Source organism: Furipterus horrens, unplaced genomic scaffold (assembly GCF_987537825.1).
Source record: "Furipterus horrens unplaced genomic scaffold, mFurHor1.1.pri manual_scaffold_11, whole genome shotgun sequence".
Lineage (NCBI taxonomy): Eukaryota > Metazoa > Chordata > Mammalia > Chiroptera > Furipteridae > Furipterus > Furipterus horrens.
In genome coordinates, this window is record NW_028327181.1 from 44,664,634 (window position 1) to 44,691,013 (window position 26,380).

General features: G+C 53.1%; 1 protein-coding gene across 1 annotated transcript in view; it reads right to left on the reverse strand.

Annotated features, from left to right (window-relative positions):
• The window catches only part of EPN2 (epsin 2), an 80,425-nt gene that overhangs the window by 29,886 nt on the left and 24,159 nt on the right, over positions 1–26,380 (reverse strand). The window contains exons 2-3 of the mRNA XM_090291291.1: positions 7,879–8,642; positions 5,852–6,022 (exon numbers count right to left, since the gene is read on the reverse strand). Coding sequence (XP_090147417.1) covers positions 5,852–6,022; positions 7,879–8,473 — 766 coding nt within the window. The 5' untranslated portion in view covers positions 8,474–8,642. The remainder of the gene's footprint in view (positions 1–5,851; positions 6,023–7,878; positions 8,643–26,380) is intronic.

Sequence of the window (26,380 nt, forward strand, 5' to 3'; positions counted from 1 at the left end):
GTCACAGTTTACACAGGGATTCCTGCTTTTAACAACTGTGCAAGTAAGAAAAACACAAGAAAGATCCCACACAACCATAAATTTCAGCAGGTGTACACTAAATATTCAAACATTTTGTAGAATGGTTTAAAAACTTTTTATTCAAAACCCACTTTTTATTTTAAAAAAGGCAGGCAAGCCAGAGTGCTCGGACACCCGGGTTCCCACCCGGCCTCGGCCCTCGGGCAGAGCCCACCGGGTCCTCAGCCAGCACACAGCGCCACCCACCTCCTCGGGCCAGGCGAGGGGCCGAGCAGCACCTCACAGGGGACGCTCTCGGGCAGCTGCTGATGGGAGCCCATTCAGGTCCCACTGAAGACTCAGCCCCTGTGGCAAAATGAGCATTTTTATGTTTCACCCTTGGACAGAGGAGTCCATAAAACGGCACTGCCAGTGCCCGCCAGCTCCCTCTGTGATTCTGTCTTACACCTGGAGACGAACTCTCTGCGGAGTAAACCAATGACAGCCCAGCCCCTGCCTGTCCCTGGGACTTACTGCCTGTCAAAGACTCAGGGGTCCCATGGCTCACAGAACATACTGGTCCCAGCACAACCAAATGTCAAAAGAATCCCACCTCCCACCAAATTCCCAATCTGCCCCCCTCAGAAACCAATGCCAAGATGCAGCCCAAAGCCCAATGGAAGCGCCGAGGGCTGGCTCTCCCTCGCCTTTTCTGAGACCAGGAAATCACCTGGCCAGCAGCCACCAACCACCCTTCTGTCCTGGGTATGTCCCCCAACCCCGTCCTGGGCAGACTCACTCAGCCCTGCATCTCAGAACTTCATTTAAAAAACTTTAAAGCAATTAATGTGTTTTCCCACATCCTCACGTTTTCCTAACAGACTGTGATGAGACTCCCTTCTCAGATGCCTGACTCTCAGGAAACAAACACTCCGTCCCGTGCGTGCACTCCCGCTGCACTCCCCCACCTGCCCGGCAGAGCCCCTGCCACAGCAACTCCTTATCCCGGCTCCTGTGCTGGAGAGACCAGCTTCCCTGAGAGTCCCAGGACCTCCTCAAACACACGTGTGACAGAGAGGAGACACCCAGCTCTCAGAATCTCTCTAAGAGAGGGTTTAAGAGTGGCTGACCACCACGGAGGTGCGGGAGGGCATCCCATCCCCCCGTGCCCAGGAGACCACGCCGCAGGCTGTGGGACGCAGTGAGGACAGAGCCCGTGTGCTCCCGGGGAGGCCCAGGCAAGTCGTTCTCAGGCCCTGCTTCTCCAGCACAGGGAGCACCTGGATCTCATCTGGATCCCGGACTCCTGTCCAGCAACTGAAGAGAAACAGTCCTCTTGGGTGCTGGTGGCTCAAAAATTCAAAGCCAAATCTGGATTCATCTCCAGGAGTTATATGTGACCCTGGCCTTATCTTATTTTATCTTTATTTTCCTCTTGCCCCAATTTCTTCTGGTATTGCATGTGTTTTGTAGGCCAACTCCAATCCTCTCTAAAGGGAAGCCAGGGCAAATCAAGGAAAGGGTCAGACTCCAGTCATCGTGCAGGAACTCCCTGTGGACCCCGTGCGAGGCGGGCGGCTCTGCGGCGGAGCCCCCGGCCCTGTGTGAGGCTGTCCTGAGGACTGGGATCAGGCCTGACCCACACCACAGCCTGCTTCTTGGCATCAGCCAGAGTGCAAAGGTGTCCCCACGACAGGGGTCCATTGGGACAGACCGAGACCCGGCCACAGGTGGCAGTACTGCCCCCGTCTGTGCAAAGCACACCACTGCCCCCTTCAGCTGTGGAACTTCCGGTTGGTTCTAATTCACCGCAGGAAACAGAGGACAATGAGAATTTCTATTCTCCATCTTATTTTTTCTTTCTTTTTTACTAAGAATGCCGACAGTTGCCGCCCCACCCAGACAACCAAGGCACCAGCAACATGGGACATGGCCATGCCGCCGCAGCAAGGCAAGGGCGGCTTGGCTCTGGGCCTGGACGCTGGCTCAGGGAGCTCAACAGAGGGCCTGAGAAGGTGAGCAGGGACTTCCTCCTCCTTCCATTAGTCCCCCTCCACGGAGGCGCAGGGATCCGGGAGAGCATGCATGCCAGAGGGCAGCGGCGACCTTTCCGTTCCAGGCTTCCACCTTGACTCACAGGGATGCCGCTCCCAAGCCCTGTGCAGGGCCTCTGGTGTGGGCTCCTGCTGCCCCAAGGACACAACCTGCTGAGCGTCATGACTGGCCCTCCAGAATGTGAGAGGGTGGACATAGCTGAGGGCAAGGGCAACAGGCAGGCTGTGTGCACCCGACTCCATCCAAACTGGCCGCCTTGCCATGGGGTGTCAGGACCAACCCCTCGGCCCGAGAAGCCTCCTCTGAGTCCCTCAGCCTCGCCTGCACACGGCAGTCCTGACTACTTCCCAGGAGCCAGGGAGGCCACCAAGCGACACAAGGTGAGCCGAAGAGCCGGCCTTTCTGGGAAGGGCAGCCAGTGACCAGGAGCCACGGAGCCACGGGCGCCAGGGAGGCCGGAGTGCGGATGGCACCTCCAGCCCGAGTTCTGAGCCCCTGACTTCTGAGGGACCCTCCCCACCTCCCCCTGCATGTCCACCAGACACTTCCACACGTCTGGAAGGTAATCCCGCCTCCGCTCAAACCCACCCTACTCACAGCCACCCTCCACCCCACCCCTGATCATGCCGCAGCACCTCCCCCGGTACTGAGCTGGCAGGCGTCAGAGCTGTCTCACCGCGGCATGTCCCTCCACCCTCCGTCACAACTCACCAGGCCTCCACAGCCCGTCAGACCCAGGCACATCATCCCCGCCCTGCACGAGGGCCGTGGCCTCCCGACTGGGCTCCCTGGGCCCACCTTGTCCCACACACAGAGGGTCTTCCTAAGCCTTCTTGTCCCCAAATCAGATTAAGTCCATCCTTGGTTCCAAACCCAGCCACTGAGTAAAATCCAAAGGGTTTGCAATGACCCAAAGGCCCTACACTAGTCTACTGAGCATATGGCACACAACAAGGTTAGTAAGAAAAGTATTTGCAAACTTTTAGAGCATCTGACATTGCTACACAATCTAAACACTGATATAAACCCTCTCCAGGCCCACCCTGACCTCACCTGCCACCTGCAGCTCCAGCCCCTAGCCCCGCTGGCTGCCTCCCTGTCCCCAGGGCTTCCTGTTCCGCCAACACCCAGGGAGACACCCGCCTCAGCGCCCCGCACTGCTGCTCCAGCCCTCTGCCCAGATGCTCTTCCAGACCTTCAACAGCTCACTCTTCCTCCTCTTCAATCCTTGCTCGAACAGGACAGGTGGCTTTGGGTTTTGTTTGCTGTTTCACAAAGCACTCACCACAAAACATGCTATATAATGTCTGTGTTTATCATCCCTCTTCCCATGAGTAGTGGCAGGGGTTTCTGCTCTGTGCTTGTCACAGTGCCTGGCACACAGTGGGAATTTTATACATACTTGTTGAATGAATGAGGGAACATGGGAGCCAGAGTGCAGCTGGGGCGAGCTTCGCTGACAGCGGGGCCCCAAGGCAGACCTCGGCAGACCCAGGCTGGCAGACGGCGACCGAGGACCCAGGGAAGGGAGTTGTCTGCCATGTCAAAGGCCCTGGGCTGGACCCTCTGGGGACCCCAGATCCAGAGGAGTTTTCTGATACCTGGGACCCAAACATGACTTATAAAGTTAAACGGTGGATAAGAATGGGGAGGCTAACATCAAGAAAACCAGTCACAGAAGGCTGGCAGTGAGCTGAGGCCATGGAACTAGAGTCAAAGGAGAGCATCTGAGGGGTTTCAAAGGTCAGGTGTATAGATCTGTGCAGTGCAAGACAGTGGGAGGCGGCGCGGGGAGGGTGAACGGCCACGGGGGGGAGGCGAAAGCTCTCCGCGAACACCACCATGATGATCACTGTGGGGAAGCTGGTGGCCAGAGCCCCACTCCGGTCTCCTCGCAGTGCCAACTTGCCCAAAAAGGGGTCTTCTTGGCTACTGCCTCCCCCATCCCTGCCCTGAGTGCAGCTGTGCCCACCAGGCTCCCACGAGGGGTCTGGGATCCTCAGTGTGCCTCTCACACACGTCTCCCCAGAATCACAGCCTGCACTTTGGCTGGCTGGCGTCCGCCGGACTTCCCCACTGCTGGATTCCGGGCCAGTGTGTGCAAAGCACACCTGCCGATGGGCATGTATGAAGCACTGGCCTTACACGCAACGCTTTGTTAGGTGCCAAGAAAGAACAGAAAGGAGCCACAAGACAGGGTCCGGACCCCCGGCAGACCCCTCATGGAGTGAAATATGGAGCAGCAGGCACACACGAAGCGACTCAACAATGACACATGACAGCAGGTATCACTCGTGTGCCCAAAACTCATCCAGGGCATGAGAACTTGTCAAAAACAAACAAAACTCATTTTTATCCTTAATTTCTACCAGAGCAGAAGAAGAAGAGAAAGTCACATGTGCAGGGGAGGCCCCCAAGCGGGAGGAACAGCAGGGCAGAGGCCCAGAGGCGGAGGACCCCGGCCTGGAGGAGCAGGGTGTCGCTCCCACAGTGGGAGAGCAGGTGCCCTGCAGCCTGATTTTAATATGCAAATGTCCCAGGGAGCCCGGCTGCCAGCAGGAGGGCTGGGGGCCAGGTGACTACAGTTACCCACTGAGATTCAAACAGACCTATCAGTTACTGGATGGGGAGAACCTGGGAAAAGCAAAGGGAGGGGGGCTCCTGGAGTTCTGGGGAACACTGGGAACTGCTGGGAATGGCCCCAAAGACCTGGGGAGACCAACAGACCTGTAACTCGGTGCCCCCGGAAGCTCCCTGAAAACACACTTTGTTTTGACCTTTTTACCTGCTCTACAGTGCAAAGCTGGCCCTCCTTACAAATCCTGTACAAAGTGTTAGGGGAAGAGGGGGCACGAGCAAATACCCAGAGCGAAATAAAGGGACCGCACGAATGAATGCCCAAGGCAAACGAGCTGTAACGCTAGCGAGGCCCGAACAGGCAGCCCTGCTCCCAGGGCTGGGTGACGGCTGGCCGCACCTTCCCGGGCAGCCACACAAAGGCCCTTTGTCGGGCCCCCTCGACAACAGCTTTCTTCTCTGGAGCAGGGCCCCACTTGGGACCCAAGGTAGATTAGACTGAGAGCATTTTCTTGCAGGCAATGGTGAAATCTGTTTTCAGTTTAACCTGCAACAGTTGTAGACTCTGACCAGGATACATTATTAATTAGTCAAAAGAGAAGCCCCATTTTTAATTACCCCTTGAATTAGGTATCTTCAAACGCTGTGACCCAGAACTGACAGTACAGCTAACTCTCTGTTCACCATGGTAATGGGGATTTCAGGAAGAACAGCAGCTGAGAAGCAAAAACAATCCCATTTTGTCCTCAGTAAAGCACGCGTCACTGCATCAGGGATAATGGCTTCCAACGACCATCCGCCAGGCCCTTGGGTTTGTCCAGCACTGAGATTTAAACCACCACCTTTCTGGCTCAACAAGCCACGTGGTCTGGTCCTCCACTACCCCCGGGTCTGGCAGACAGTAGAGCCCCCTCCAATTTATTCAGGACCCGGGGACACAAGGAAAGCACGGACAACCACCCCACGCCTGACCCGAACAGCGGCTCCCCCACCAAGCCTCCAGCAGAACTTCTAACGAGTAATGTGGGCCAGTGTGGGGGAGCATGAGCAGGCCTCGGACCCCCAGAGGAGAGCAGGAGAGGTGCCCTGGGTCCGCTGGAGGCTGGACCACGAGGTCCAGAGGAGGCAGGGAGAGAGTTGGCTGTACTGACATGACAAGCACACCCCCAGCAAGCTGCCCAGCGTTTCTAGGAAGGAGAAAAGCAAACCGCCGTCCCACCTCGGGCTGCACAGTCGCAAGTGAGGCAGGGCTGGGACCAGTCACCATTTGGGTGGGAGGCCAGCCCCGGGTGCGGCGGGAAGGGCTGACGCTGGCTCAGCGGCTGCAGCTCCTCGCTCTGACCCAGCGGGGCCCCTGTGCGGTGCTGGGGGCACAGCGAGGCCTCGGGCGCTGTTGGGCAGGGACACACACACACACACAGAGAAAGACACGCCATTAGAGGGAGAAGGAGCGGCAGAGGTTCAGGCCGAGGCCAACGCCCAGCAGGCATTCTGGGAGGCAGTGAGCAGCCTGCTGACCCCCCACGTTCAGCCCCTGAACATGCAGCTCAAGCTCAAGGGCTAAGGGAACCAGAAACCATCCGAGCTGGGACGATGGCAGCAGCTGCGGGCCCAGGGAACGGCCGGGCAGTCCCCGGGAGGAGGCCGGACCCAGGTGCCCAGGGCTCCTGCAGCCCACAGCCTTGCCCCTGCCCCTGGGACATCCCACGAACTACTGATGAAACTATCAAACTACAGACAACGATTTCAGCCCCTCGCTTTGTGTCCTCGGGCTCCCTGAAAACGCTGACTACAAAAAGCAGGCGGAGAGAAGAGCAGCCCCGGGGGGCCACAGAGCCCGCTACAGCCGCCTCCCCAAGAGGACGCCAAGGGGCCGGGAGGCCACCTCAACTCCAGGGGGCCTTGCCGGGCACGCAGAGGATCCAGGAGAGAAACAAACACCTTCACTTCCTAAAGGGCAATCTTTATTTCTGAAGTGTTCTGGCCCCGACGTTGTTTCAAGCCCTTTTGTGAAGGTCACACTTTCACTTAAGCAGAGTTCAAACCAAGTGAGGACATGATGGGACAAGGAAACGCTAACCTCTGGGAGCTCAATAACAGTGTACAATCCCTAGAGGCCCGACCTGTGGCTTTACCACACCAAGCTCCTGGTGGCTGGACAGAGTCAAACTGAAACCTGCAAAAGCAGGAAATGTTAGTACGTGGTCTGGTAACAGAGCCACTGACTAAGCAAGGGCTGACAGGAATTTGTCAAACTACAAACAACTTCCTTTAAAAAAAGTTGTCTGTTTTGCTGACATAGTGTTACTGATTCCAAAAAGAAAGGATATGGGGACCTAATTTAATTTTTACAGACAGAAGACACACTTTTGCATGCCACCCCCTCCTCCCCGCAGGCCACCAGGGCCCCTGTCTCAACACCTTACTGTGCAGGCAGAGGCGGCCGTGCCCGGAGCACTTTCAGGGAGAGGCCAGGATGCCAACACTGCCCAGAGATCAGCTTCCGTCAGGCCCTGAGCTCACTTCTGTTCCCTGAAACCTCTTCAGAACATGGGGCCTTGAGTAATCCAACATGCAAAATGAGGAAGCAGGGCAGCCTCAGCCAGCACAGGCCCAGCCATGCAAACCAGTCACCAAGAACTCCCGTCCACATGTGGGCCAGGAGGCCCTGCCCACAGGGTCCCTGCAGAGGCTTTGCCTTCTCCCTCTTGAGGTGAGACAGAGACACACCATCTCATGCCCTGTGATGCTGAAGTAGAAAAATACACTGAGCCAGTCTGAAGACCTGTAGCCCAGTCATTTGAAAAACATCGAAATGAGATCAAAGAAACAAGAGTACCCAGAGAAAGCACTTGTCACCTCCTAAGCCACCAAACACAGTGAACTCCCCAGTTTGTGCGCAGGCCAATCCCTTCACTCCAGCCCCCCCTCCCCCCCGAGGAGGAAGCGGGGGAGGCCTGCCTCCACGCCTGCCTCTCCCCGAAGGCAGTCCTGCCTAGAGGTGCAGGTACAGAATCAGACTGAGAGCAGCAGAGGGTCTTGAGATACCTGAGCCAAAGCAGCCACGGGGCTGAAAGGCCCTTTGTAACAGATCAAGGGCACTGTTGTCTGGGCTCCCAGAAACTGAGACGAAGGACAGGTGTACCATCTCGCTCCGCCCAAGGGCACCCACCCACCTGTTGCCCAGAACTACTGTGCCTACACAGCACGCTCTGGCAAAGGGTGAGGGGCGCCTCCCTTACTCACAGCCATGATAGGAGGCTGGCGATCCCCCGGCCTTGCCATACTCCTGCTCCGAGTAGGTGGTGGAGAGGTTGGGCTGGCTGGAGCCGCGACCGAAGGTGATCTGGTTGCTGCCCATGCTGGTGGCGACCTGGGCCATGCGCTCTTTGGTTTTGAGGGCCTGGACCCTCTCAGCCTTCAGCCGCTCCTCGTCCTTGAGGAGGGCCACCAGCTGCTTGGATTTCTCACGCACATTGATGCCCTGGTCCTTGCCATCCCGGTCAATGTACTGGAAGTCCTTCAGGGTCTGGATGGCGAAGATGTTCTCTCGGCACTGCTGGGCCACCCGCTCGGAGCCTGTCTTGATGAGGTAGTCCAGGAGCGCCAGGGCCTTGTACACATGCCGCCAGTTCTTGCCGTGGTCATTGAGCCGCTTCCACACCATGCTCATGATCTCTGAGAAGGCCACCACGTTGTAGGTCAGGTCCGCGATCTCGGTCATCAGCGAGCTGGACGGGCCCCATGGGTCATTGGAGGTGGCTTCACGTACTTTTATTTCGGCTTCTGAGTAATTGTTCACAATGTTTTTCATCTGCCGCCTGATAGACGAAGTCGTCATCTTTCTTTTCTTGGTTACAAACGTAAAGCCCTTCCACGAGAGAAACTTTCCTTTTCCGGGCAAGTCTGCACCCTGCAAAGGCTTGGTCTCTGTAACAGATCTGAAGCGAGATCCCTGACAGTCATTTCCTCCCCTGGAGACTCAGGTCTGAGAGGCTGGAAGCCATGACCTAGAGAGAGAGAGAAAAACACTCACTGCTCCTCTGAGGCATTTCTGTAAACAGCAGGTTCTGGGGGGGGGGGGGGGTGTTGGGGGGCAGTCATTGGACATACTCCAGCCTTCCCGGATGAAAGAGATTCAACATTACAGGTTAATGTGGAATAAAATTTAAACTCAAGTTTAAGTCTTTGGAAGAAAAGAAGTAAACATTATGACAATTTTCTGTTTTTGTTCTATTTTCAAAATACTTCCATTGAAAATGGCTCTATGGGTTGTATTTTCACTTCATGGCAAAAGCCAGCTACAGATGAATCAACGTTGGGAGAGGCTGATCCTGACAGATTTTAAATTACGTTTGGGAATAAGAAAGCCCCTCATCTCAGGTGTATGATAACCCAGACATGTCAGTCTGCACCTCTGCCTGCTTTGGTCCACCGTGTGTACAGCTGCCCAGGGACTTCTCTGTGAGCACCACTTTCTCCTGAGTTTTTATAAAGGTTCCCAAGTGTTCTTCCAGAGCACAGCTAAGGCCTTCCACGGGGTTTTCAAAAGTCCCCAGAATCTGGCCCGAGCTGTATAATACACCTTAGAAATCACCTGGTTCTAGGCCAACCCCTGCATGTCCAGGAGAAAGCTGACACTCTGCATTCTGCATTAACTGGCTCACCCAACCCAGTGCCACAAACACACCTCTCTGTTCCCTCGCCGGGAGAGAAACACTGACTAAGCTAGAGTGAGCTCCACGTCTCTGACAGTGGGCTCTCCCCCACACGTTTGGCCACTCCCCATTAGTCTTTTTTGTTTTTTAATTTAAAAAATATTTTATTTATTTTTAGAGAGCAGGGAAGGGAGGGAGAAAGAGAGGGAGAGGAGCATCAATGTGTGAGAGAAACATCGATTGGCTGCCTCTTGCACACTCCCAGCTGGGGATGTGGCCCACAACGCAGGCACGTGCCCTGACTGGGAATCAAACCAGCGACCTTTTGGTTTGCAGAACAATGCCCAAATCACTGAGCCACACCGGTCAGGGCCCCCACTAGTCGTGTTCACCAATGAGCACCCAGCACCTAGCCCTGTGCCTGACATGATATAAACCCTGCCGAATAAATTTATGAAGTGGATTGAAAATGATGTCCCTTTCCTCAGGAAGGCCTCATCTGGCAGGGGATGGAGTACAGGGACCTGGAGATGCAAAGCCAGAACCACCCGCTCAGCTGGGTGCTGGGGCTGCAAAGGCAGGCATGGGAAGGACTGGTGCCAGAAATGACCCTCAGTACAGTCTTCAAAGCTGAGGGCAGCTGAGGGCAAGGACAGGAAGCAGTGACACAGGCAGCTCCTCATGTATAAAATGAGGGCCCAGAAGACTCCAGGGACTTCCACAGAGCGTACAGCCGGGTCCGGACAGAAAGGTCCCCCACCACCCACTGCCCCACCCCCACCGCCTGGGTGCCTCAGGCTCGGCCCTCTCAATACTACAGGTTAATGTGGCATAAAATTTAAACTCAATTTTAAGTCTTTGGAAGAAAAGAAGTAAACATTGTGACAATTTTCTATTTTTGTTCTATTTTCGAAATACTTCCATTGAAAATGGCTCTTCTACGCGTTGTATTTTCACTGCATGGCAGGCTCAGGAAGCCTTCTGGGTCAAGATTGTTCTTCCCCTGGCGCAGAGGAGGAACCTGCAGCCTGCAGCTGACTGCGGACCCCGGCTAGGGCCCTCTTTCCTCCCCCCACAGCGGCCCTTCTCTCCAACACGCTGCTGGGCTGCTTCTGCCAGAGAAACAATGAATGGCTCCCACCCGTCTCAAAGCCTTAGACAGGCAATGCGCCCACTGCCCTCTGAACGAATACGCCAACACAAGGGTCAGAAGCGGGAAGCCACAGGAAATGCCATCAGTGACCACTCATCACATGCAGCCATACAAACAAAACAAGAAAGACAGCTTGGAACATCTCACTCTGGTGACAGTCAACACAGCTGGGCCTGGCCATACTCCAAGATGACAAGAGTCCTGCCTCCAAGAGAGGGGCTTCCCCTGAGGGCAGGTATACTCTGCCTCTCCAGGGAGACTAGGAAGAGGCCATGAGGCCCAACCAGGGCAGGGCGCCCACAGCCTCCCAGGCCTTTGGTAGAAAAGAAAAGGCAGCAATCCCTGTGAGCAAGGGCCAGGGTAGGGTGCTCCTGCTGACAGACAGGGGCTGGGAAAGAATGCCACACAATTTAGAAATGGGGCTGCAGACCAAGGCAGGGGCTTCCTCTAACAGGCTCAACTTGCAAAGACATCTGCTGGCAGACTCTTGGAAATAGTGAGGCTTCAAGGAGAAGAAAAAGCTAATATGAGATTTGTTATATTCAGAACTAGAATATAAAGTCTGTCTAAGATGAACGGCTGCCTGCTATTTTCTTGAAGCTATAGACAAGAGCCGCTTTCAGGACCAACCAACGGTGGGAGGGCTGAGGTCTGGAGCTAAGAAGTTCCTGAGAGGAGAAAATACACCAAAGGCACCTTCAAGAAACTATTTTCAAGGCCGAATGGGTCACAGGCCTCCTCTGATACTCTGCCAATCCAACTTCCAATCCCACCACGGAGTCCTGTGGACACAGGAGCGCCAGCTCTCCTCGCCCCTCCAACGGGAGGCGCGGGCCTCAGTGGCTCTCGCACTTGTCCCTGTCAACCTCTGGGCTCGGTTCCCCATTTTAAAACATCTCCCCTCAACCTCAGGCTGGGCAGTGAATCAACACCTGCCCTCCCCGAAACCATTTGCCGGCGCGCCCTCCCAGGAGCCAGTCCGAGCACACAGCACCCTCAGGTCCACACGCTGGGTTACTCCCAGAGCCGGAGTCCCGATTTCACCCTTGAAGAGTCAGCATGCTCCACTTTCCGAACTTTCCTTCTCAATTGGCCAGCTTTTTCTCCAACTTGCCGAGTCTGAACTAACGTGCATGCAAAAGCAACTAAAACAGGCTTTTCACTCAAGCCCGGGGAAATACGATCAGCTCAGAAACAGCCAGGCATTTACTACAGACCTCCAGGACACACGTGGGGAGGAGGGGGTAGGGACCATAGTCAAAACAAGAAGGGAAAACAAACTTGGTTAAAGTACAGACCAACAGGAAAAAAGGGGAAGGACTCATTTTCATAACTTACGTACTGACAACTGAAGGGACAAACACCATTAGTCATCAGAAATGCCTTTAGAAACATGTTGGTTTTTTTTTAATTAAAGAAAATGTGATCGTCTCGATATTCCAAGGTTGCGGGTTCGATCTCCGGTCAGGGCACATACAAGAAGCACCCAACTAATGTATAAACAAGTGGAAAAACAAATAGATGTTTATCTTTCTCTCTTGTGAGGGCTATCTCTGAAATCAGTAATTTTTTAAAAAACTTTTTTTAAAAAGAAAATATGTTTATTGACTTTAGAGGGAGAGGAAGGGAGAGAGGGAGAGCGAGGGAAGCATTGATTGGCTGCCTCCCATACAAGCCCCGACCAAGGACTGAACCCACAACCCAGACATGTGCCCTCACTGGGGATCGAACCCACAACCTTTAGGTGTACAGGATGACTGTCCAACAACTTAGCCACACTGGCAACGGCCAGAAATATTTTTCTATCATCAGGTATTACTTGGAACTATTTTATGGTAAGTGGTGAATGAAGCAAGTGAGTTTATATAATTCTGTTCAAACTTTAAATACTTTTGAATGGAGACAGACAGCAAAATGACTCCACATTGGTATTTACTATTCAAGGCAAATAAATTTTTTGCACCTACCAAGAGAGCTGGAACCAGAACCAGAAGACAGCCACCGATTTCCCCGGATGAGATCACTTGGGGCTCCCAACCAGCACAGCCCCACACTCCTCCCCACTCCAGCCCTGAATAGCCTGTTTTGAAACAGTACTAATTAATAATTCATTTTATTAAGAATCAGGGTTTCTGTTGCACAGAAGACAGCCACTGGGGACCACAATGAGTTGATAAAATCCACCCAACAGCACAGAAACGGGCATACAGGGCAGTCTGGGGAGTTGCAGAGGGGGCGACGCGCCGCCTGTCAGCCTTCCGCCAGCCGGGCCCCTGGAGGCTCCCCCTCAGCAGCCGCAGCCTCGTCCGGGTGGGAGGGGACACTCACTTTCTGCCTGGGAAACAGCCACATCCCCTTGCCTTGGAAAGAGCCTTGGGCTTCCGGGGGAAGTGACCAGGAGCAGGCCCGGCCCGGCCCCGCCAGTCAGAGCTCCATGCGCCCCAGCCAGAGCGGCTGGTCAGGGGCCGCTGGACAATCCAGACTGGACCACCTGGAGACCTCTCTGGATGGGTCCTGAAATTACTGGGGAACCAGCAGGGTGGCTAAGCTACCGGAAGCCACCACAGGGGGAGGGCTGCCCTAAGTCTGAAGCCGACGCAGATGCAAGCAAGGAGCCAAGGGAAGGAGAAGGAGCAAGAAGGCCACCCTCGGAGCCTCCGGGTCCATCTGTGCCCAAGGCCGTTAACCCGCGGACTTCGCAGCGGCATGAGCCAATGCAGTCACTGCAACCAATAGCAACGTGTGCTCTGTCCCTTCCCACCACACGCTCCGCACTGAGCACCTGAGAGGACGAAGTCGCAACAACCAAACACACGCAGGCGCCAGCTGACCTCCCCAGACCTCCAGCAGGACCAGGCGGCCGTTACAAGTGCAGAGACGGCAGCCCGCTCTCCTCAGACACACGGAACCCTGGCCCCAGGCTGGCTGGAGGGTCCCTCCTGGGAGGCTAATCACTCCTCAAAGTGCAGGCTCTCCAGGCTCTTTCTCTGAAAGTGGCTTGTGATGGCAGACCACAAAGTAGCAGCAGAATAACCACATCTGCAGGGTCAAGCTGGGGAAGAAAAACTGGCAAATTTGAAAATACGAGCAGTCTAAAGACAGTAGAGCCTGAAAACAGACTTAAAAAATAGCAAACAGAAGAAAACTAAACAAACAGGCAAAAATTCCAAGGCTAGAGCGAGGCCCCTGGAGATAAGAAGAATTCCATAAACAATGTGCTCCAAGGGCTTGTGGAGCTGGGTGGGGACATTCCTTCCGAATCTAGTTTACCCACTATGGGAGAAAGAAGAGGCTTCCATGGTTTGGAGCAGCACAAATGGGTCCCTGGTCAAAGCCCATGTGTCGCTCTGCCACTGTGCTCCTGTGGCCCAGGCACATAGCTGACTGCGTGCTGAGGAGCTGTTCACCCTATCTGACAGGGATCAGGGGTCAAGACCAGCGATGTAGGAATAGCAATATTCGTCTCTACCACAGCCCAAGATCTAACAGTCACAGGTCACTCAATATTGACCAAGACAATCCAGTCATCATCAGCCCAGATCACAGTTCAAACTGCCTAGGTGTGGCAGCCTCCTATGACGTCACACACTCTCCATCTTTCACACGGCCCATGCCAGGGACGGCTGAGGGAGGAGGGCACAGCCACCCTTCCTGCAGGGTGTCCTCTGTGAGTCTCCTGTGAACATTATTCACAACTCCAGACACATAGGAATTGGGAGCAACACTTAGGGGACAGGACACTCTTACGCAGCTCCCAGGTGGTCGGCAGGCTTACTGAGGCGGGTGTCAGGTGCCAGTATATGACTTCTGTCAACACAAAGCTTGTGAAATGCTCGGCAAGCCTTGATGTGCTGGCTTTGACTTTCCTGTGCGTGCAGTCCATGGGCGGGGGCACATCTGCAGCTTCCTGCTGGGGCGGGGGGCCAGGACCATCACAGGGAGGCAGTCAGGGTGGCTGAGCCGCAGCTCACATGACCAAACGGAGCAGACCCTCCAGAAGACAGTGGTCCAGCTAGGGCAATATGGACAGTCGCCACATTCTTTCTCCACAGTGATCACTTCAGCCAAAGGAGAAAGGACTATTATGACTCTGGATCAGCCACGCTAGCAATAACTTAGGGCTTATAACTACTATTCATGAAAGTGAGAGAAGCGAAAAGGGAAGAAAAAACCCTTTACCCATGCCAGAAACACAGGAAGAGTTGGCCAATTAAAAGCCCTCTCTTCCCTGACTGAATGTGGGCATCTAAATTCCAATGACTTCTTGTTGTGTAGAGAATCAAATTTTATATCACCATCCAAAACGTGGGCTTAAAAAAACTGCACGCACATGTTTAAAGAATTTCAAGGAAAAACAAACACTTTAGACTTGATCTGCAGAGAACAAAGCAGGTGAACTGTCTGGCACTTCCTTCTGGAGGTGGAAGAGCCCTGAGCACCGAGGGGGTCAGTTAGCCTGCGGTCACGGGGAGGTGTGAGGGGCTGCCCAGTGGCCCAGGCGGGGAGCCCACAGCCCCCATGCTGGACAGTGCCACCCTTCACACAAGGCAGGAGCTCTTCCTACAAAGAGCCACCGGGGCGGCTTCTTCCAGGATCTGACAGTCACTGGCACAAGCACAGGAGAACTCAAATTAGATTTCAAACAGCCTCCCATGACTTTTCCTGTTTTTAATTTTTCTAAAAGAAATCAACTACTGAAAACACACATAAAGAATTTCAATTTTCTTCACCGACATGCTCCAACCATTAAGTGTCTGGGAAGCAGCCTGTGGCTGCAGACATTTTTACAGGCCCCACAGAGCAAGCGCCAGGGTCAGGGGACCCGGTTCGGGCCATTTCAGCTGCACCCCAGCCACGGACTGCAGTCCCTTGGCCTCACGCCCCCAGCCTTGGAAATGGCAGTGGGATGAGCAACGCCCCCGCCCCATGACTGGCCCAAGCGGGTGGTGCATAATTACATACAGAGAATTCTTGTATGCCCCCCCCCCCACCTCTTCTACTGCTCAAAGTAGTTTTGCAAATGACAAATCAAGGACGGCATTCTTAAAAAACCATGCCAAAGAGCAAACTGTGGGGTGATGGAGCACAGAAGAATCAGGACACAAGAAACCAGGGGTCTAAATCCAGCACTGACAAACCGCTTCATTCCTGCCACGGGCAGATTTCTAGCCACAAGCCTGGCAGCGGCCATCCACCTTGGCCCTGCAGCTCTATGGGGAGACAAAGGCCCACCTTCCCTCAGGCCTTTGGGAGTGTGCGCAGCAGCCCTCGGAACCCTCTCCTCCCCCAGGCAGCTTGGGTGTGACCCCTGGGCCAGAGAGTCTCCATTTCTAAAACTGTGACGCAGCTACTAGAAATACCCACTAATGACAGATGGCAATGCCCCCTTGAGACTGAGAACCACAGGACAGGGTATTTCATGGCTTCACCCACCCGCAGGGCCCAGCTAGGGACTGTGATTTGATCAGTACAGTCTTCCAGCTTGAGACACCTGAGGAAGATGCAGAGCTGCATGGGAAAATTCAGAATTCCCATGTCCCATGTTTACTTCAGACCTGGCTGGCCGCCACGGCGCACTATGGGCCGGGCTGCCAGCCTCTCCTGCAGAGCTGGTGGGAGCCAGAGGCAGGGGGACAGGGGGGCGTGTGGCCCGAGATGTGCGTCCCCTCTGCCAGGACCCCACAGGTGTGCTGGGTCACAGCAGCAACCTAACACTTTTCTCAAAAGGAGCTCAGAAGAAACCCTGCAAGTAAGGAACAGGTATTTCCACACTGTAAGTATAAAACCAAAGCCACAGGAAAAACGAGTTGTTTGCTCACCTCTGCCCCTAAACCAGCAGCTCTGGGAGGTCACGGCTGACGCACCCACTGGCGGCTGAGGAAGCTGCGTCCACGGACCTCGCTAGTGATGGCTGATGTCGGACATCCCCACCTGCACACTGAGAAATGCGGGGCGGTGAGCCTGAGCCCCAGAGCCCAGAGGACAGGGTCACCCAGCACACGGTCAGAGGACTAGCCAGTTACCCTAACTGTGGCCCCAGGACAGACTGAAGGCTGACTCTGGGTGTCACGCCGGTACCAACCGCCCTGTTTCCAGTCCCTCCCCTCGTTACTAGAACAATCCAGAGAAACCCGCACACCAAACTGGCTCCTGACCCCCAGCTCCCGCCCACCACCTCCTTCCTCTGCCTGCCACCCTTCCCTGTGGCCGTCACTAGACTGGCTCCCTCTCCCCATTCAGATCTCAGTCTACACATCGTCTCCTCGGAACCGCCGCTCACACCATCAAATCGCCAGTTTCACTTCTCAGCAGAGGCCTTCTCTCTACTGGTCCCTTTCTTGTTTGTGTCCCTACCTGTCAGTGTTCTCTCCCGTGCCCCCCACAGGCCCTGTAAGAGCAGGGCGCTCCATGTCTTCCCGGCCACCTCCCCAGTGCTAGAACAGGCTGGCACATAGCGAGCCCTCAATAAACATTTGCTGAAAATCCGGTCAAGATGGTGGCGCAGGCAGACGTGGCTCACCTCTGAGCATAGTCATATCAAAATTACAACTAGAATGTGGAACAACCATCATTCGGAACCATCAGAAATCAAGTTGAATGGAAGTCTTGACAACTATGGAATTAAAGAAACCACATCCATTGGGACAGCAAAGAGGGCGCAGATCGGAACAGGCTGGTCTCTCACTCACATGTGGGGGATAAAAATTCGGGAGGGATATCTCAGGAGCGAGGAGCCCCAGGGCCCCCAAGCCCAGGGTTCCAGAGCCAGGAAGATAAGTCCCCACAACTTCTGGCTGCAAAAACCAGTAGGGATTGAGTCAGTGGAAGAAACTGCTGGAGCCCCAAACGGTTCATCTTAAAAGAACCCACAGATGAACTTGCTCAGATTCACTCCCTCTGAGCTCCAGCACCAGGTAGCAGCTTGAAAGGTACCAGCGGCATACAGGTGGAACTGAAGTGACTGGCATTGAGGCGGGCAGAGGTCATTGTCCCTGTGCTAAATCCTCCCCCAGGAGCCAGCAGGCTGGTGCTATATCTGAGACTCCATCAACCTAACACAGTTTGACCCACTTGGAGATTCCCAGAGACTCTGCCCCTTTGGACCCACTCAAGCTGCCTTTCCAAATGAATGGCTGGTCCTGGCTCATGCTTCACAACTTCCTAAGTCCTATCAAACAAGCAATAAACAGCTGTCCTCAGTGAGCTCCAGGCCTGGCACTAGCAGCAGACAGCTTAGAGTCACAGCTTGGCTTCCCCTGGGAATCTCCAAGCCCACAAAAGTAGCAGCCATCTCAGATTGCTTCGTAACTCAGGCAGGGATTGACCTTGGCCTGCACCACCTGGGAAACCCCAGGGTCAGCGCACCCAGTGGACAGCTACAGATCACATTAGAGCACCACCTCCTGCCCCTGCTCAGCTGACCCTCCATAGAGGGCAGAGGCTGGTGGTCAGTGGTCACACAGCAAGTCAATGCAGCTGACTGGCCTGGGTAAATCCTTCCCATTGATCTGCCAACAGCAATCAAGGTTCAACTACAAGAGGAGGGTGTACTCAGCCCACATGAAAGGCACACCTCGAGTACCAAGTTTGGGTGATAGGGGAGGCTGTGCCACTGGACCCTATAGGACACCTACTACATTAGGCCACACTACAAAGACAGGGAGCCATAGCAGCTCTACCTAATACACAGAAACAAACACAGGGAGGCTGCCAAAACGAGGAGACAAAGAAACATGGCCCAAATGAAAGAACAGATCAAAACTCCAGAAAAAGAACTAAATGAAATGGAGATAGCCAACCTATCAGATACAGAATTCAAAACACTGGTGATCAGGATGCTCAGAGAAATGACAGAGTATAGCCACAAAATAAAGGAAGATATAAAGGTTATACAAAGTGAAATAATGAAAGGGAACCAACAGTGATGGAAAGGAAGCCAGGATTTAAATCAACAATTTGGAACAAAGGGAAGAAATAAACATTCACCTGGAACAGAAAGAACTGAAAAATGAGGAAAGAATTAGGAGCCTCTGGGACAACTTTAAACATACGAACATCTGAATCATAGGGATGCCAGAAGAAGAGGAAGAGCAAGAAATTGAAAACTTATTTGAAAAAATAATGAAAAAAAATTCCCTAATTTGGTGAAGGAAATGGACATACAAGTCCAGGAAGCACAGAGAGTCCCAAACAAATTGGACCCAAAGAGGACCACACCAAGACACACCATCATTACAATGCCAAAGGTTAAAGATAAAAAGAGAATCTTAAAAGCAACAACAGAAAAGCAGAGTTACCTATAAAGGAGTTCCCGTAAGACTGTCAGCTGACTTCTCAAAAGAAACTTTGCAGGCCAGAAGGGACTGGCAAGAAGTATTTAATGTGATGAAAACCAAGACCCTACAACCAAGATTACTCTCTCCAGCAAAGCTATCATTTGGAATGGGAGGGCAGATAAAGTGCTTCCCAGACAAGGTAAAGCTGAAGGAGTTCATCATCACCAAGTCATTATTATATGAAATGTGAAAGGGACTTAAGAAAAACTAGATCAAAACTATAAACATTAAAATGACAACAAACTCACAACTCTCAACAACAGAATCTAAAAAATAAAAACAAAATCCAACTAAGCAAACCAGAACAGGAACAGAATCATAGGTATGGAGATCATTTGGAGGGTTATCAGCTGGAAGCGGGAAGGAGGAGAAATGGGGGAAATGCTGTGGGGATGAAGAAGCACAATTGGTAGGAACAAAATAGACGGGGAAGTTGAGAACAGTAAAAGAAATGGAGAAGCCAAAGGACTTACGCACGACCCATGGACATGAAAAAAGGAGGGGTGGGATTGCTGGAGGGAAGGGGGTACCAGATGAAGGGGGGCAAAGGTAAAAAAATTGTGACAACTGTAACAGCATAATCAATAAAATAACAAAACATTAAAATTAAAGAAAACATTTGCTGAGTGAACTAACAGAGACAAAAGAAGAAAATTAAAAACGTTATCCTTCATCCTGTCTGCTAAGAGATCACCAGAGGTAAAACCCTGAGGGCTCTTCCCCTAGTTCCTGGCTCCCTTTTGGTATCTAGCCCTTGAGTTAATAACAGCTGCCCTAACGGTCTGCGTGAGGACAGGGACTGCCCGTACTGGTGTTTAGTAAATGCTTACCATGCGAAGAGCTGCCAAAGTCACGGCCCCGTAGGGCAGCGCAGGGGCATGTGCCGCAGACCACTGGACACCTCTGATGCCTGGGCTCAGGGGCAGAGCCAGCCACCCGAGGGCAGCCGGCGAGGGCCAAAGTGGGTATTTCTTATTCTGACCACAGAGGTCTACACCCTGCCTTTCCAGCTGGCTGACCTGAGGCAAGTGAATGAGCTTTTCTGAGCCTCTATTTCTCCACCAGCCAAATGGAGGTCACGATAGCTGTGCGCAGGGTTGCTGCGAGGAGGTGCCTGGAGAGGGACCAGCAAGTAATAAGTGTCCGAATATCTGCTTCCCCTCCCCAGCCCCCCAAGGTGAGCATGTCTAGAAGAGCGTTTCTTAGCGTGCTCCTAGGACAACTCAGAGAGGACTTCCAAGGCAGGAGATGAAAGCCAACAGAAGCATTCTACGAGAAGCATGCTGGGTGGCCATCACCTCCCAGTCTGGCAGGTGTACTGCCCAGGCACCTCTTTTCTGCCCCTTCTTACCTGTTAAACACAGTCACCAGAGCCAGCCCTTCTCCTTCACAGTGGGCAATTCCAAGAAGATTCTCAGGCTAACTCCTTGGTACTAGTTATTATAACAGGATAGACTTAGAAGAGTAATGTAAAACAGAAGCTAGCCACCACTAACTGAGCTCTGATAATATGCCAGGCGTGTTCTAAGAACTTCATACAAGTCTACTCACTGAATCTTCGTAACAGTCCTACAGGGAGTTATCATTATTATGCTCATTTTACAGAGGAGGAAGCTAAGGCACAGAGGGGGTAAGTAACTGGCCCAAGCTATACTGCCAACAAGTGGTAGGACCAGGATTTGATCCTGGACCTCTGGCCCTGGCCCCATCTCCTTTATCCCTATCCCTTATTCCACCTGGCTTTGGACAAATCCAGTACTCAAAATCTTAAGAACAATGAATTTTCCTGGCTGAATCTGCAGGCCTTTAAAAAGGCCCTTCTTGTCTAGACATTTAAGAGGCCAGGAGGTGGCAGAGAAGCAGCTGTCTTCCTAACCTCTCCTTGTTCAGGGGGCCATAGGGGAGCCTTTCCCCAGCCAGTCCACCACATCAAGGGAGCAGGGCAAAGACCCCAGAGCGGGGAAGACCTCGGGGCTCACGGGGTGCTGACAGCGAGGCCTAGAGGTGCCGTGCAGCCCCAGGATCAGACCCAGGCCACCTTGCTCCTTCCCGCAGGGCAATCAGAAGGAAAGAGGCTGTAATGCTCTTCAAAGCAGGCTTCCCCTTGAAATGCATATGATTCTACAGACTGGAACCAAAATGGAATCAGGGTGGAAGTCTGAAATACCACAGACACTCCAGAACTATTTTTAAAAATGTGTTCTTCAGAACTCACATGCTTAAGAAATGATGTCTCTCTGGCTGTAACTGTGTCTTCTACTAAATCAGTCACATCAACTTTAACAACCTAAGAAGTCTGCATTCTTTTGAAATAGCTGTCATCTGAAATACTACACAGAAAAAAAATGAGTCTCCACGCTGAAAGGTAAATTTCCTTTTTTGGTACACAGTAAAATATTAGTCCCCCCATCCTGTGCTGCTAGGGATGCTCCCAGGGTTGCATTTATTCTGCACGCTGGCTGGCCGCAGGAGGACGACGACAGGTTCCACCTAACTCTGAAACGTTGGAATCCGCCCCAGAAAGGCGAGAGCCCGCTAATGACTTCTCTTCTCGCTGCTCCTCTGCTTTCTCAATCGCTGTGTACCACTGGGTACATAGAAAAGGGGAAGTGCAAACTCCGTGAGAAGCCCAGGGTGCCTATGAGCCCCGGGCCCCCCCAAGGCCTGGAGCAGGACTGCAATGCACAGGGGTCATGCCCTGCCCCACTGACTCCGCCAGGAAAACTGCTGAGGTTCAGGGTTCTTTGGTCCCTTGCTTTAAAAAAAAGCTTGCTTTTGCCACTCAGTATTATTTCTGAGACTCAGCCATGGTGCCATGTGTAACTAGTTGTGGTTCATCCATTTTCACTTCTGTGTAGTATCGGACTACGTCCACATTTAACAGCTTCCCACTCAGTCTCCTGTTGCGGACACCTGGACTGTGCCCAGGTTTTTGCTATCACAGACAGTGCTGGTATGTCCAGGTGCATCCCTGGGACACATATGCCGAGTCTTCCTAGAGGAACCCGCAGAGGAGGGCGCTCCTTTGTAACATTCTCCACACTGTCTGTTTAAAAATACTTGTGCTGCCCAGCTCTGGACACCACTTTATCATCACAGCACAAGGCCACGTTCATGGCTGCGTGGGACTGGATGCGACCTCAGTGTGTAAAAGACAATGCCAACAGGCACGGGGTGAGGGGGGCACGAGATGGGGCTTTCAGTCTGGACAGGGGTTGGGGGGACAGAGCCACCTCACACAGGACCCTGGACTCTACACTGGGTGCTCCAGGCAGCCCCTGTGACTAGCAGGGCACCAAGTGCGCCTGGGGTGGGCAGCGCGTGAGGGGAAGGCGGCCCCCGGGCAGAACGCGGGCAACGGGGCTGCGGGGGCTGCTGGGCCTTCGGGGGCAGCACCGGCTGGCGGGGGCTCCATGGAGAGCATCCCTCCCTCAGCACACTGAGAAACTCGGACTTGTCGACTCTGGTTATTCACCTTCCAGTTCTTTGCCATATCCTCCAAATGACGATAACGGCTAACACTTACCGGGGGCTTACTATGCACCAGTGTCTGTGTTAGAAATTCTCATTAAATCCTTCTTTTGTTTCTACTGGGAATCGAATCAGCAACCTTTGGGCTCACAGGCCAGCTCTCAATCCACTGAGCCACACCAGCCAGGGCTCATTAAATTCTTACTGTAAGTTGCATTATTGTTTGCTGTGACATTTGGCGAGGTGGGGGGCTGTCTTTTTGTTTATTTTTATTGAGATACAATTCACATAGCATAAAAGTCACCATTTTAAAATGTACAATCCAGACTTCCAATTTAGTATATGCAATGTTGTACAACCATAACATTTTCATTACCCAAAAAGATCCCCAGCATCTATCTTTAGCAGCCCCTTTCCCCTGGCTCCTGGTAACCATGAATCTTTCTGTCTCTATGGATTGCCTGTTCTGAACACTTTATATCTATGAAAACACACAATACATGGGCTCTTGTCTGGCTTATTTCACCTTGCATATTTTAAAGGTCCTTCCCTGTTGCATTATGTATCAATACTTCATCCCTTTTCCGGCTGAATAATTTCCTATTGTATGGATACACCACATTTTATTTACCCACTCATCAGGTAGAGAACATCTGGGCTGTTTCCATGTGGGGCTATCGTGAATGCTGCTGTGAACATCAGTGCGTAAGGTTTTGCATGGACATGTGCTTTCAGCCCTTTTGGGTATATACTGAAGAGTGGAATTGTTGGGTCATAGGGTAACTCTATGTTTAGCTTTTTGAGAAACTGCCAAAGTACTATGGCATTTTGAAGATAAAGAACTACTAAAAATGAGTAACATTCAACTGTGTACGACTTAAAATTATTTTAGGAAATGGTGCTGAAGGCGAAGCTAGCTGGTTTGTTTTGCTCAGGAGCAGAGAAGCAACGCTGTCAGGATGGTGTTCCTAAAATCCTGACCTGGCAGCAGGAGGGCGAGAGGACTGTGGGCGGAGAGGATGACGAGGACAGGAAGACCACTTAGAAGCAAGCCCACACAGAGGTGACAAGGGAGACCAGGGCCTGAATCCAAGTGCAGCGGGGAATGAGGAAAGGAGATGGAAACACAGAGCAAGAGAACCCACCCCCGACAAGAGGCAGTGGGAGCAGCCAGGACGACCCAGGCATCCTTAACAGAGAGCAAAGGTGGGAAGGTGTGCCGACTTCAGGAGAAGGAAAGAGGCAGGATGAGTAGTTTTATTCAGACAGACGTGGCTGGCGACGGGCATGGAGACGGCCAGGCGGCAGTCGGCACAGGGCGGAGAGGGGGCTGGCGCTGCACGTCCCTCTGGGAGAAGGCAAGGGGACCGTGGACAGCCATGGAGAGTGGGTGAGGACGCAGGTCAGAAGGATATGAGTGTCCGTCAGCGACGTGGTGGAGACAGGAGAACCACCCAGTGGGAGGGAGGGCAGCGGAGGGGGTGTTTTCAGGGAATGACGGTAACCACGCAACACAGAAGCGTCCAGAGCACAGTAGGGCTTGGCTGCGAAAACCAGGCCTTCTCCCAACGATGCTGATCATCGAGGACCGAGTGGCACTGATGCCCTTGCAAAGCATGCTGCACGGGCTGCGCATTCCGGCCCCCACCACTGTGCCACTCCGACTCCGCACCCAGTCTCAGGACAAACTGAACCCACCACCCCCGACCCCCCACACGCACCCCTTCCCTTTCCTCCAGGGACCCTCTGCTGGAAGAGCCACCACCTGTTGCCGCCGGGGCTTCCGGCTCCCTCGCCACCTCTTGCTCCTTCCGGCCACAACCTCTGGGCCACAGGCTCTCGGAGCACAGAGGCCCCAACTGTCTCCGAACTGCCGCCTGCCTTACAGGACCTGGCAGGGTGCCTGGCACACATCTGCCCCAGGAATGAATGACTCACAGGGCACCAGTCCACCCCCACCTGCTAGCCGCCCCCCTCCCCGTCTTGCTGCTCCCCTCCATTCCCTCACCAAACTCCACATCCAGGATGGTAAACGCTCTCTGGAATATAAAACACGGCCGACAGACACTGCTGTAGTTTAGAAATAACAGCTTGGGTGGAAAGATGGCTTTCAGTCGCCTGGACAAGTCTGCTTCCTCCTCTGGGAATGGGAAGGGCACACCGACACAGACAGGAAGGAGCTGGGTGAGCTGGGTGAAGCCTTTTACTTCTGCCACAGGGTCCACATTTGCTCGCATGCTTCCGACGGGCCCTCTTCGGGCCCTGCTGGGCCCCACCTCTTCCTTCAAAATTAAAGCAAAAAGCGGGAGCAAGCTGGCAGGGGAGAGGGAATGCGGAGTCAATCTCGCACTAAATTGAATAAGCAGAAACAAACAGCAGTCCGCATACCACAGAATGTTTTTAATTCTTAAAAAAGATTAGAATGCTGCCAACTATCAAACACAAAAACTAAAAAGCAAGTGAAGTTGTTATTTTCCTTTTGGTTTAATCTCCAACAGCCAAACGCTTTTGTGCAAATAATGTTTACATCGCCATTGTCCTGCTTTGTTTAGAAAAACAGTAATGAAGGGCTGCCTTCCCAGCACTGACGACTGAGCGGACACAGATCAGCTCAGTGTCTCCTGCACCCTGAAAACCCTCCGGTTTAGAAACTCGTGTGCCCGGGCTGAGGAAGAACTGTTCACTGTTCGTTTGCCGGGGAACAGTCACCGGCCATGCCATGCCACCAGCCTGCTCCTCAGCCACCCAGGGGAGAACCAGGCCGTGCGAATGTTTACACTTCACAAGGCTAACGTGAGCCAAGGCCAGGAAGGCTCGGCAGGCTCGCTCCGAGACTCAGGCTAGGCAGGTCAAAGCCACCCAGGTGAGCGCTGTCGTTCACTCAGTGCCTGCTCTGTGCTACAGTTCTGCACGGGAGGCAGGCGTCTTACCGGTGAGAGGGGGAAGGATGAGTAACGGCACAAGCCCCAGAGCTGCAGGAGGCCTCCAGCGCAAACTCGGACAAGCCCAGTCCTAAACCGACTTGACGTTACTTCCATGGGGCTGCCCCTTGAAAAGATCAAGGTCTTTCCACCAACCAGCTTTCCAGGTTGAACCATTAGCTCTAGGTGATGTGTACCTAGAATTCCCACCTTACTAATGAGCTAATGAAGCCTTCAGAACCAGCCTCTTGGGTCTCAGCAATGTCCATTCCTCTTCTCTTCTATAGTAATTACTTCTATTCACCAAATACCTCGACGTTCTCCTGGGCCTATGAAAAAGTTGCATTTCCCATCCCTCTGAAGTCAGTTGTGGCACTGGCCAGTAAAATGTCATAGAACTGTGTGTGTGTGTCACTTTTTGTCAAACATTTAAAAAGCCAATGTACAATTCTCCATGTTTCCTTTTCAACATGGTGGTGAAGGTGGAAGCCTCCTTATCAACCCAAGAGAAAGGAAAGTGTGGCTGCAGAGTGTTCCCGGCAGCATGACTTACAGGAGCCAAAACACAGGAATAATCTTGTCCACCCACAGAGGAAGGGGAATGGACACCTGCTACAACGAGAATGAGCCTTGAAAACACGATGCTGAGTGAAAGAAGCCAGACACAAAAAAGGCCACACACTGTGTGGTTTTGCTGAGATGAAATGTCCAGAACAGGCGATCCTCAGGGACAGAAAGTAGACTAACAGTTACTGGAGCCTGGGGGCAGGGGAGGAGGGCGAATGACCGCTTAGTGGGTACAAGATTTCTTTTGGGGGTGACAAAATGTCCTAAAGTAAGATTAGGCTGCTGGGTGCACACTCTGCCCTTAAAACTAAGGAACCGAACTGTATTCCCTCATCCTGGGCCCACGGGCAACTGTGACGACCACCCACAGGCCCCCCTCCGTGTGCTGGGCCACGCCAATGAGAGGGACTGGCCGTTTCCGCAGCGCCACCTAACCCACCCACCACCACCACCCCACCACCACTCTACGTTCGTGCTGAAAACATGGCTGTGGCCAGTTAATTTAAAACCCTACAAGAAACCAGAGTTGTTCTGTCCCAGCAAGGACAAGACTCTGTCCCAAGGCCACAGTCTGAACCTTCAAACACAGGAAACTGGATGGTGGTGGGGAGGGGGTGGTTAAAGAATGTGACTAGATCAGAA